The following is a 13,245-nucleotide window of genomic DNA, read 5'->3' as shown; positions in this document are numbered from 1 at the left end:
AAGAGGGAGCCAGCTGCCCACATCTGCAACACAGATAGACATGAGGAGGGACCACAGTTAGGGATACTTGGTGCGACAGTTTGCACTTTGAAACAGAGGTGTGGAGGCCTGGAGGCTGTGGCCCTCCACACCTCTCTTTCTGGCCCTCAGAACTCTCCCTAGGCCATGCCTCCTCTCTAGGTCAAACCCTTCACCAGCCCTGCTTCACACCATCCTTGAGTGTTTTTGTCTAGCTACAACATGTCATTGAACTGTGATAATGCCCCTCACTTGCCTGGATGGAATTTGTGTGTGTGCACAGTAACTTGTAGGGACATGGGTGGCGCTGTGGGTTAAACCACAGAGCCTAGGACTTGCCGATCAGAAGGTCGGTGGTTCGAATCCCCGCAACGGGGTGAGCTCCCGTTGCTCGGTCCCTGCTCCTGCCAACCTAGCAGTTTGAAAGCACGTCAAAGTGCAAAGTAAATAAATAGGTACCACTCTGGTGGGAAGGTAAACGGCATTTCCATGCACTGCTCTGGTTCACCAGAAGTGGATTAGTCATGCTGGCTACATGACCCGGAAGCTGTACGCCGGCTCCCTCTGCCAATAAAATGAGATGAGCGCCGCAACCCCAGAGTCGGCCACGACTGGACCTAATGGTCAGGGGTCCCTTTACAGTAACCTTTACAGTAACTTGTGGCTTTTGTGCGGTTGGAAATGTAGCATCATATCTAGCCACTTTTGCTTCTTGCCACACCCACAGCTGGGATGCAGACCCCAAGAGGGAATTTGGCCCCCTGGGCTGAAAAGGTCCCCCCCCCCATACCTTTGCTTGACATTTTATACAAAAGCCACCATCCCCTCTCCTTGAGACTCCTAAAATTGCCTGGTAAAGTTGGTTGCATCATATTAGAGTTGATTAAAATATCGTTGGTTTGTCCAGCATTTGGGAGCCCTAATATTTGACTCTGGGATTAGGCAACCACCATAAGCTATCAAGAGTCATGTTTCCAAGCCAGGAAACTCAAAAAACCTTGAGGAACCTTACATCTGTCCTAAGCTTGGAGCATAATTTCATCCATTGTAACAGTGACTCTCATCAGGTCCTTCATTGCAAGGTTGCTTGCGTAATGTACAGAAGAGTCTGGCATAAACCAGGGCTGGTGAACCTGTGGTCCACCAGATGTTGTAACATCTGGACAGCCATGGCACCAACCCTTAAGAATAAACATGAAAGAGGAAACCCACTTAGACTGGCTAGTTTGCATGCTCTGCCACATTCCCAACAGCTGTCAGGAGGACAGATGTTAAGCAGGAGCCTGGGCTGGATAAGAATATTTTTAGCTCTGGTGGTCAATTGCTGATTGAAGAAGAACTCTGATGAGAAAAAATATGGGAATGTGAAAACTTCCAGAAATGTCCTTTCATCCTCCTATTAATAAGATGAGGGATGGGCAAATCATCCTGGAAGGAAATGACAAGACGGATGTTTTAAACAGGAATTGAAGACCTGTGGCTCTCTGGATGTAGTTGGACTACAACTCCCATCATCCCTCTTCCCCTCCCAGAGCTAGCCAATAGAAGTTGGAGTCAAGCAGCATTACTTTAAATACTGGGGAAAGAATGAAACACAACATTACTTTTCAAAGGGGTGTCCATTTTTGGTCTGCAGCAAAATAAGGGAGTCTTAAAATAAGGCATCTTAATAATGAAGGCAGCAGCCTTAACCCCAGTTACCTGGGAGTAAGCACCATTGCATTCAACAGGACTTACTTCTGAGTAGGCATGGTTAGGCTTGAGCTGTGACAACTGTATTATGGCATAAGGTTCAATATCATCAGACGCATGAATAATAATCCTAAATTAGAAGACATAATCATGTTTTGGGGTGGGAATAGCAAAGAGTGAAGCCAGAGGATAAAAGGTAAAAATGTAAAAGGAAAAATGTTGCAGTGAACCTTAACAAGGGAATCCCAACAGCAAAAGGTTGCATCCAACTCTGTTTCACTAAGAGTAAACCCATTGAAATGACTGAACCTAGTCATGTCCATAAATTATTCTGCAGATGACTAATGTTTGGATTCCACCCGGAGAGACTTGCAGTACATTATTTATTCACTGACTTATTTATTATGGCACAAACGTTTGTGGCGTCAAGCCCACTTTGTCAAATACTAGGCAGTGTGGATGATAACGCAAACATCCTGGCACTGGCCAGCTGATTATCTAACGTAAGAGATAAACTCGCAATCTCAATTCAAGCCACATGTGATTAATTTAATTTCCTGATCGTTTGGAACTTAGCAGTTTCACACAGTGCAGTTTTCTTTGGAAGATCCACTCTTAAAGTTTGCAGCAGACTGCCCAGTGAGGCTGAAAAGCTTTCTGAGCATTGCCAAATCTGACATGTGCCCATTTATTCTGCTTGTCCAGCGAAGAACGGCAAAGGGCATTGCTGGGAGATGATGGCATGAGGGACGGACAGACACATTAAGTTCTGGCGACAGGACTAAGTTCATCTCATTTCTACCAGCCTTTAATAGCCATGTGCAACACCAGATCCACACAATACATTTGCAGCATTATGATATTACTTTAACAGTCATAGCTCCCCCTCCCCAAAGAATCCTAGGAACTTAAAGCTGCTGAGAGTTGCAATGAGACCTCTCTTCCCCTCACAGAGCTACAGTTTTCCAGAGTGGTTTATCAATCTCTCTTCCCAGAGAACCCGGGGAATTGTAGCTAAGTGAGGGAACAGATGTCTCTCAAGAACTCTCAGTCTTAAACTACAGTTCATAGGATTTTCGGGGAGAAGCCATGACTGTTTAAAGAGGTGTAATAGTGCAAATGGGATGCGGGTGGCGCTGTGGCCTAAACCACAGAGCCTAGGGCTTGCCAATCAGAAGGTCGGTGGTTCAAATCCCCGCGATGGGGTGAGCTCCTGTTGTTCGGTCCCAGCTCCTGCCAACCTAGCAGTTCGAAAGCACGTCAAACTACAAAGTAGTTTCAGGACTGCATCTTTTCCTCTGCTCCTTTCTTCCACTAAAAGAGATTTCTGTTCTTTCAGATTTTTTTAAAAAATGGTCCATTAGTCACTCACAGCCCTGAGCAACTAATGGACAGGGCTGCTTGCTACTGCACAATTTGATGGCAATTTAACTAGTCCCCCTGGGAGCAATGGATGGTGTCCCATCACTCTTGAGAACTATATGGGTGGTGGTGGTGGGGACTTGTGTATGGCAGTAGAAGAGAAAGGACTGCTGGAAGACGCAGAGCACGAGTACCATGTGCAATTAAACTTGGGTCACAGGTTCTTTGCATCTAAAGCGATCGCAATTCCTGAAAGTTTCTTGTTAAGCAGACTATTTGTTTCTCTAGCAGCTCATTAATGAAACCAGAGCTAAACATCGACTTCTCTGGAAGATGCTTGTGTACCTCTTTTGGATTCAATGTCAGGTTGAGCGATTCAGCACTGCATCTCTGAACGTGATTTCCCACTCCCTCCAAACCAAGTGTCCAAAACGGATTGTGTAAATATAATCTAGTTCCCAGGAAAGACAAACAACCACATCCTAATAAAGTTTATGTGTTTTGATGGAGCTGGATCCATATTATTCTGCTCTATATTGTTTTGAATATCCTTCATTAATTTCTACTGTCACTAAGGTAGGGAAAGACTCCTTTAGATAGAGATGGACTGATGTGGCAATTTCAGCTCCCTCAAGTTGTTATTTTCCTAGTCTTAAAGTCACTTCTACACCCTTCCACATCAGCTTGGGAATTTGTTTTCTTAAAGTCCTCATGAGAACAAAATTGGGTGAAGGAAGCATAAAACTGGATGAAACCAGAAGTCATATTTGAAAGAGAAACCACAGAGATTTATTCATCTGCATGTGAAGACACATAGCTAATTTGCAGTTTCACAATTTACATTCTGGTGAGTTGAACTCTTCCACCCTTGCCTTCCATCCATGCCTTCCACCCATGCTGCAATTGGACAGTCTGCTTTTTAAAAAAAAAAATCGCCACCTATATATTCACCAGTTCCTATATGTTTAAATGAAAACATTGTAAACACAGCTGCAAATCTTCTCCAGCGGGTACACGGAGAAGTGCCTTGGCAACATGTACGGCACTAGCCAATAGGTGCTGTCCACAGCTGGATTTTGCTACAAATATGCAGAGCGATAAATCTCTCATCCACACCTGACTTCAGCCCTGGAAATGAATAGGAATGCTTATCTGGAATGCCGAGGAGGTCCTTCCAAACTGGCCTGATTCTTCTATAAAAACCTATATCTGCCTCTGCCCTTAGAAGTACCCCTTGATGTCAGATCCTAGGACCTGATGTTGCAGTTCTGTAGCCTGACCTACCGAAGATCTTCTCAAATGCTTTTTGCAACAATCTATGCACCCTGTGGAAGAGAAACAAAGACAATATATGGTCAAAGGAGCAAGTACCCATATGTGCTTTAGAACTGAGCCAAAAGCACCAAGAAAAAAAATGCTTTCTGCAAACTATGTGGGCATTGCTGAAAGCCATCTCCCCTCCTTGCCAATTTCCCTCCATGCATGTGCTGTAAAAGGTTTGCTAGTGAATTATGACCCCCTCACTTCTCAGTTGCCTTCACTTGCCCTAGTGACGTCCTCAAGTCTAGCTATGTATCTGTGACCTCATTCCAGAGGTACCAGGTTACCCCCAAGGCTGAGGAGGATTGTCATGCGTTGAACGTGCATGACGTTATGTGTGTTGCATGTATGTGACATCATGCACGTAACATATGTCATGATGTCGTATCCTCCGGAGAAGCTGGGTACTGAAGCTGCAATGCTCAATGTGTGTCACATGTAACAGCACATGTGTGAGCTGCATGCTGGGTCCCCTCAATATTGACACCCCAGCCCCCTAGAGGTGTTGCACCTGCCTCATTCTGTTTATTGTGTGTGATCCCTGATGGAGCAGGACTGCCCACCAGAACTATTCAGGAAGGTAGAAGGAATCACAGCTGGAGAAAATTGTGTCAATGCAGTATACTCAGGGAAATAAAGAAGAAAACCCGACAAGGACAGCAGTCATGCTGTCAAAGGAAAACCAAATCACTAGATAGACTTGAGCTGAGTGCATGCTGGGAGATCTGAGGCAAGAAAGGAGAGGGTTGTCACGTACCTAGTGCAAGAAGGGCAATGGTGATGCCAAAGATTACCCCAATCTTCAGCAGGTTCAGAACTTCAATCACCAAGGGAGGGGAAGAGAACCGGCTCTGTGGTTCTGGAAGGAGGAGAGTATGATTGGTTAGAGTAGAAACTATTTGTGGGTTCTGGATGTAGGATTTGCCTCTGAATAATGGAAAGCAACAAAGGTCCATACAGTTAAAGGTATGGTTTTCCCAGTAGTGATGTATGGAAGTGAGAGCTGAAACATAGAGAAGGCTGATAGCCGAAGAATTGATGTTTTTGAATTACGGTGCTGGAGGAGACTCTTGAGAGTCCCATGGACTGCAAGAAGATCAAACCTATCCATTCTGAAGGAAATCAGCCCTGAGTGCTCACTGGAAGGACAGATCCTGAAGCTGAGACTCCAATACTTTGGCCACCTCATGAGAAGAGAAGACTCCCTGGAAAAGACTCTGATGTTGGGAAAGATTGAGGGCACAAGGAGAAGGGGACGACAGAGGACAAGACGGTTGGACAGTGTTCTCGAAGCTACCAGCATGAGTTTGACCAAACTGCGGGAGGCAGTGGAAGACAGGAGTGCCTGGGGTGCTCTGGTCCATGGGGTCACGAAGAGTCGGACACGACTAAATGACTAAACAACAACAAACAATGGAAAGCAATATGGAGTTGCAACTTTAAATGCCTCTTTCCCCAAGGGAAGGCAAATTAATGATAAAGTGATGCATCACAGGGAGAAGCAGTTACCAAATAATGGTACAATGAAAATCCCTGTAGTAGTCCATAACAGAGTTAGGGAACTTCTCAAGGGCCACATTGCCTCATAGGCAACCTTCTCAGGGCCACATGCTAGTGGTGGGCAGAGCCAGGGGCAAACATGAGTGGAGTAAAAGGTAGGACACTTTCTTTTATACCATGTTTACACACATACCAGCACACACCACCCAGGCCAGCAAACAGCATTATGCCAGTTCAAGCCTGGCAAAATCACTTCAGGCGATTCACAAAGCAGGACTAGTGAAAAGGAGTGTGCCCTGAGTTCCAGATAGGGCTGAAGGGCTGAATTTGGCCCTTGAGTTTGCGGATGACCACTCATCCTTGACGATAAAGTCGAGGATTCTGATGCTTGGCACTTTTATGCTAGTTTTAACTTCTGGACAAGTGAGTTTGCCAGATGAGCTGGCACATGTGTCATTATTCCTCCTGTTTTCATTGCCGCATGTATTCTTTCTTTTAAACATTTTATTTATTAATTTGATCTTTGAAAAGTGCTGTGGTGATGGATTTTAAGGCTATTGCACCAAATACAGTTTGCTAATAAAAACAGTTTTCAGAACTGGAACTGTTAAAAAAAAAACTTGTTTGAGGAGAACATAAATTAGAGCTTTTGCAAGCCAGTTTGAACCAGGTGTAACCGGGGCTTCTTTTTTCAGCCAGAGCTCACAGGAGCTCCGCTGCGGCACCTCTCAGGTGGGCACCATTGCCATTCTAAGAGAATGAGGGAGAAGTTCATGGTGAGCCCTAGAGCCTCTTTTTCTAGAAAATTAGTACTGGGTGTAACTCAGGGCCAGATTTAGGTTTGATGGGGCCCTAAACTACTGAAGGTAATGGAGCCCTTTATATGCCCAGCTGTCCTTTGTCCACAACAAATTGTTGCTGTTTTTTGTGTTGAATATATGCTATATGGTAATTTACGGACCTAATAGGTATCTAAAGACATTTGCACATAACATGCAGAATGTAGGCACCCTATATATAGAAATGAGCAAACTAGTGATATTTTAGGGAGCAGGCTAGCAGGCGGGGCCCATTACTTACATCATAGGAGCCTACACAACACAAAAGACTGTTGCTGTATGTAGGTTTTATTTTATTTGTTTTTTACCTTATATTTTGGAAATGTACACCCACGTTTTTCCCCTTTAATTTTTTTGGGGCCCCCAAGAGAGTGGGGCCCTAAGCTATAGCTTGTTTAGCTTATACGTAAATCTGGCACTGGTGTAACTGCTTGAGAAGAACCACAGTCCCTAATACAGTGGTACCTCTGGTTACGTACTTAATTTGTTCCGTAGGTCCGTTCTTAACCTGAAACTGTTCTTAACCTGAAGCACCACTTTAGCTACTGGGGCCTCCCACTGCCACTGTGCCGCTGCTGCGCGATTTCTGTTCTCATCCTGAAGTAAAGTTCTTAACCTGAAGCACTATTTCTGGGTTAGCGGAGTCTGTAACCTGAAGCATATGTAACCTGAAGCGTATGTAACCTGAGGTACCACTGTATCCTGTTCTCCAAGGCAAGTGAGCTCCGAACCTTCTGTACATCCTCAAACGACCACAAGGAGGCACAAGTGCCCTGAGCAATTCTGGCTGCTCCTTACCCACTCACCATAAGAGTACTGAACGCTTATCGGCTCGGACACCGATGGGTGCTCCACGCTGCAAGTGTAGCTCGCCCTCTGGTCAGGATCAGGCAAACCTAAGAAGCTAGAAGCCTGGGAGAACCCGGTGGGATCTGTACAATCCTGCTGGGAGGAATTCAGCTGGAGTCCAGAATGATACCACGTGAGCCGCACCGGAGCAGGGTAGAAGCCTCCCGTTCTGCAAACGAGGGTCCATTTGGATTCAGGCTGAGTCTGGAGTTGCAGGAAAACGACCGGCTGGGTGGGGCGAGCTGCGGGAGGCAAAGAGAGAAGGAAAGCAGTTGCCAGCGGCGCAGTGGCGTAGCGTGGGTTGTCAGCACCCGGGGCAAGGCAAGTAATTTGCGCCCCCTAACCCGTGGATTTTAGTACTCGAGTGCGAGCGCGCCCCCCCAAGATGTTGCGGCCGGTGCCGCCGGCCCCCCCTGCACCCCCCACGCTACGCCACTGGGGCTGGGGGCGAGCAAAGGAGCCAAGGACCCCCCCAAAGGCTCAGCAGGAATTTATTAAATTTATTATTTGCGGAGCCCCCGCGGGCCGAGGCAGCCGAAGCCCCCTCCCCTCGGGTGCCTCCCCGCCCCCTCCTCTCCTCGGGCTGTAGGTGGAGCCCGCGCTCCGAGGCGCTCCAGATCCGGGCTTGGCGAGCGCCTCTCCTCCTCCCAGCCGGGTCCGGGGGCTTCCAGCCGCACTCCGTCCTCGCCCCCCCCGGCGGCTGAGACTTGCGCTGAGAGCCGGAGCCAGCGGCGCCCCCTTCCGCCGGGAGACCCTCGCCCGCCCGCCCTCTCGGAGGGTTTTGGGGATGGCAGGGCGCGGCGAGGCCCCTCGGAGCTCTCCTCCCTCCCAGTCGGCAGAAGCAGCCGCCACCTGTGGCTGGGCTGAGGGGATGGCGTCGGCGTCGGGGTGCGGAGGCTGCCGGTGGCCGGCCAGGCGTCGGTGGCGGCGTCGGCGCTGCTGCAGCGGCTGCTCCTCCTGCGAGCAGTGAGTGGAGCGCAGCCACAGCGGCGGCGGCGGGGGGTGGGCGCGCGCGCTAGGGCGCAAGGCTGGCGGTGGCGGCGGGGAGCCCGGCGGAGGAAGGAACTTGTCCCTTCCCTCTGGACTCGCGCCCCCCCAGATGTTGCGCCCGGTGCGGCCGGCACCCCTGGCACCCCCCACGCTACGCCACTGCAGCGGCGCAAGAACACTCTCAGCTCCCGCAGTTTCTAGCAACAAGTATTCAGAAGCAGTATGGAGAGTGGATGACTTTTCCTCTCCGTGCCCAGGAACGATGAGCTGCAAAAAGAGGATTTTTGGAATGGAGCGTGAATCCCGGCAAAGGGGTTCCGTGGCATCAAGGCTGGAAGAGAGGACTTTAAGAGGACATTGATTGTTTCCTCCAAGCCTTTGTTTATAATGTGGTCGCCAGATTGATGAAGGAGGTACCTGGCCAGGAAGACAGGACACCACTGTTAAAACAGCTTCAGTGGCTACCCATCTACCATTGAGCCAGGCTGAAGTTATTAATCTGCAGAGCCCTGCCTGCACAAATTAGGTCCAGGGTACCTCAGGGATCTCCTGAACCTTTATAGCCCAGCTCGGTCCCTGAGATCATCAGCAGGAACATCGCTGGTTGATCTCCATGTTGGCGAGGCTCACTTGATAATAACAAGAAATAGACCAAGTCCTGTGTACAGTGTGATACTTTGCCTACAGGGATTCAGCAGGCGGCTTCTGTGCCAAGTTTTTAACATCTGCTGAAAACTTGTCTATTCTTCCAGGCCTATGTGGGCAACTAAGAACACATCCTTCTACAAGGGTTAATTGAGGCGTGGTTTTAACTTTTTTTGGGACGCGGGTGGCGCTGTGGGTAAAACCTCAGCGCCTAGGGCTTGCCGATCGCATGGTCATCGGTTCGAATCCCCGCGGCGGGGTGAGCTCCCATCGTTCGGTCCCAGCTCCTGCCCACCTAGCAGTTCGAAAGTACTCTTAAGTGCAAGTAGATAAATAGGTACCGCTTTATAGCGGGAAGGTAAACGGCGTTTCCGTGTGCTGCACTGGTGCTGGCTCGCCAGAGCAGCTTCGTCATGCTGGCCACGTGACCCGGAAGTGTCTCCGGACAGCGCTGGCCCCCGGCCTCTTAAATGAGATGGGCGCACAACCCTAGAGTCAGACACGACTGGCCCGTACAGGCAGGGGTACCTTTACCTTACCTTTTTAAACATGTTTTTACTGTGTGTTTTTATGCAGCTTTGTTCTAAACAAAAATAACAGTATAATTTATTATTATTATTATTATTATTATTATTATTATTATTATTATTATTTATACCCAGCCCATCTGGCTGGGTTTCCTCAGCCACTCTGGGCGGCTCCCAACAGAATACTAAAAATACAATAAAACATCAAACATTAAAAACTTCCCTAAACAGGGCTGCCTTTGGATGTCTTCTAAAAGTCAGAAAGTTGTTTATTTCATTGATAAATAAATAGTCATATATGTGTATATAATTAAGACAGGAATTGTTTCAAGAGCATCGGAGGATTCCCCCCCCCCCCCCGGGGAGAGAGGCAAATTAAAACAGTGAACAGAGTGGAGAAGGCTGGTTTCTCACAAAAAAGTGAGAAGAATTGTGTCTGCACATTTGACCTCATATCTCAGGTTCTGCAAATGCTAAACACCTTCTCTTTCTTTCTGTCTCTCTCATGCTCCCCCCCCCATGAAATATGGAAAATTGGGAATGATGTTTCAACAGGAAGAGGGGACTGCTTACGTACCCCTATGGAGGGCCATGTATTCTTTATGAGTGTTATTTAGCTTGGCAAGCACAATCGTGTGCTGTGAGACCCTCAAGCAGGGGATGTTGCTGTAGTCCAACTCCCACCAGTCCCCAGCCAACATGCACAACAGCCAGGGGTTATGGAAGTTGTATCTCAACAACATCCAGAGGTTGCAGCATTGGCTATTCCTGCCATCTGGACACCCAGACCAAAGAACCTTGGTTGAAGTATAGACATGCAGAGGGACACAGAGATTCATGCATTACAGGGGGGGGGGGGGGTTGTCCCTTACAATTCTATGATTCTATGAGCATTTTCTGAAGGAGAAAGGCTCAATGCCCAATAGACCTCCCTACCTGTCGCTGGCCTATCTTACCATAAACATGGAGCTTGACCCCATTGCCACACATCTCCTCTTCACCCAACACCATCACTTGGCAAGTGTAGCTCCCAGCATCCTCCAAGGAGACATTGGTGATGACCAGCAGTCCCTCTCCTGGGCTGAGGAAGGTGTCTGGATAAGACAGGCTGAAGCGGGGTCCTGGGACCACCACAGATTCTGCCGTCCTTGGGCCTTTCAACCAGGACATTCCCCCCTTGGCTGAAGTGGGCTTCCCAGTCTGGATGGAGAAGGCACATTTCAGGGTGACGTTGTCTCCCACGATGGCAGTGACCTCTGCTGGAAACTGGACCACCGAGTAATGGACGCCGAAGGCTGAAAGGAGGCAATGGAAACGGTAAAAGAGTATTGGGAAACGATATGTAATGAATTGAAAAAAATGTTTAAAACTCCCCCCAAAAACTCCCCCAGAGTCCTTTCTGTTGGGGATAATTCAGACTGAAATTCCCAGGTGTCAAAAAAGGTTATTTATGTTTGCTACTACTGCGGCTCGTGTTTTGTTAGACCGAAACTGGAAAACGAGCGAGGTCTCAACTAAAGAAGAATGGCAACTTAAGTTGACAGAATATGCACAACTCGCAGACTTAACATACAGAATAAGAGAGCAAGAAGAACATACGTTTAGAGAAGATTGGAAAACGTTTATTGAATATATGGGAAATAACTGTGTACAGCTGAAAACGCTGGCAGCATTAAGATAAATTCAACAGTGTAAACAAGTTTTGATGGATACAATAATGGAATACTGAATGGCATAGTTTTTGTAAAATATGTAGGGAATTATGATATGCAGAATGAACCATGGAAAGAGAAGAAGGGAAGTCATTGATATCTTAAGGATGTAAAATGAGTCTTTTAAATTGTAAAACAGAAAATTTAATAAAAATTATATATATAAAAAGAAAGAAAGGCGGCAATGGAAACTACAGTAAATGATAACACCTGTCTGCAGAGCTGGAGAACCATATTCATAGGAAACAAGAACATTATTGCTAAAAGGTTGCAAGTGGAGAAGCCTGTGGAACTCATCTTGCAAATGCAAAATCTGGATTGAAATTCATTTGCTAATATGTAATTCCTAAACTACGGTCATCAACAGAAGAATAAAAATGTATTTTTGAGGAATCTCAAGTTTTGTTCATTTTGCAATAAATCTGCTAGACATTGCTTCCTTCTCAGAGCAAGTGACGCAATTCAAAAGACCTGGGCTCCTTCCGTGCCAATACTAAGTTTATAGCATCTCTATTTAGGGATATCCCACATCAAAGCAAGCATAGGATTTTCCCATCATCCCTCAGACTCACCTGTGGGAAGGCTTGAGATGCAGAGCAGGAAGGAAATTCCCAGCAGGAGATAAACCTGTTTCAGCTTCATTGTTTTGTGGCTGCTCAGCTTTGCAGTTCAGAAAAGACAGAGGTTCCCCCCTCAGAGAAGCAAAGAGAGACTGCAGAATCACATGATACAAAGCGCAGCAGTTCCTTTTCAGGTCAAGGCTGTGAATCAAAATAAGCTTCTCCTTCTTGGACCGTCTGTGCTGTTCTCTTTAGGTTGTGAACCCCTGTGGGATTCTTATAAAAAAAAGGCTTGCTTAGAATCAGGGCTGGCCCACTAAAAACTCATACTGTAACTTGTTCTATACAAACCAACTTCAGAAACCATCCTTGGAAGTAGGGGTGGAAGGATCTATGAATTTTGATTCTCTCAGTTTCTCATTTTCCTCCCAATTAAAATTCAGTTCTCTACAGTTTGCAGCAATTTTTAAAATATATATTTAATCATTGTGAAATTTCAATTCTTCCTAAGGTCATATTTCCCCCCCCCCCAGTTCTCCAGTTAGCAGCAATTTGCAAATAAAGAAAATATTTGTGGCAATTCATTAGCATTTTAGCAAGGCTTTCTCCTAATAAACACATTTTATGTGAAAATTTGACCAATGTACACATTTTCTGCAAGTCGTTTCCCCTATATAATGCATTTGTGGAGGCTATTTTCACTATTTACATTTTTATTTAAAATGTTCAGATTTAAGACACTAAAACCTGGTGGGCAGGGTTAGGTGAAACAGGAAAGTGGGGTGAAACAGGAAAGGTGAGGTGAAACAGGAAACCTGAGGTGAAACAGGAAAGTGTTGCCATTGTCAAAGCTTCGCTTATCAGAGTTGTACTACGGCTTCCAGGTTCCAGTGAGTTCTCATGAGATTTCACAGTGCTCTCATGATATCTCATAAGAACCCAGAAGCTGCCACCACCACTTCTCCTTGTTTCCCCAGTGGCAAAGGAAGCATCCATGGTGGCCACTCATTAGATTCTGCTGCCTGAGGCAGCTACCTCTGTCCACCTCATGGATGTGCCGGCCCTGCTCTATGATCACACTCTATGATTTCTAAAAGCTATGAGATGAAGCCATATTTGTGGCTAGGGACAGGGTGGGATCCTCTTAGTTCCATTTAGGTCTGCATATCAGGTATTTTTTCCCTACTATACCACAATGGGCAGAGCCTCTTTTCTACAGACCCTTCCATAC

General features: G+C 46.7%; 1 protein-coding gene across 1 annotated transcript; it reads right to left on the bottom strand.

Moving 5' to 3' along the window:
* Positions 1–3,999: 3,999 nt before the first annotated feature.
* On the bottom strand, positions 4,000–12,243 carry LOC128418507 (immunoglobulin lambda-1 light chain-like). Its single transcript, XM_053398233.1, has 5 exons — positions 12,027–12,243; positions 10,699–11,037; positions 7,538–7,822; positions 5,150–5,251; positions 4,000–4,397 (listed from the first exon to the last, which is right to left on the bottom strand). The coding sequence occupies exons 1-5, from the start codon at positions 12,094–12,096 to the stop codon at positions 4,294–4,296; spliced, it is 900 nt and encodes a 299-aa protein (XP_053254208.1). The 5' UTR covers positions 12,097–12,243; the 3' UTR covers positions 4,000–4,293.
* Between the last annotated feature and the right edge of the window lie 1,002 nt (positions 12,244–13,245).

This window comes from Podarcis raffonei, chromosome 8 (genome assembly GCF_027172205.1).
Source record: "Podarcis raffonei isolate rPodRaf1 chromosome 8, rPodRaf1.pri, whole genome shotgun sequence".
Lineage (NCBI taxonomy): Eukaryota > Metazoa > Chordata > Lepidosauria > Squamata > Lacertidae > Podarcis > Podarcis raffonei.
Note: the sequence above shows the minus strand (reverse complement) of the source record. Positions and strands in the feature narration are given on the sequence as shown.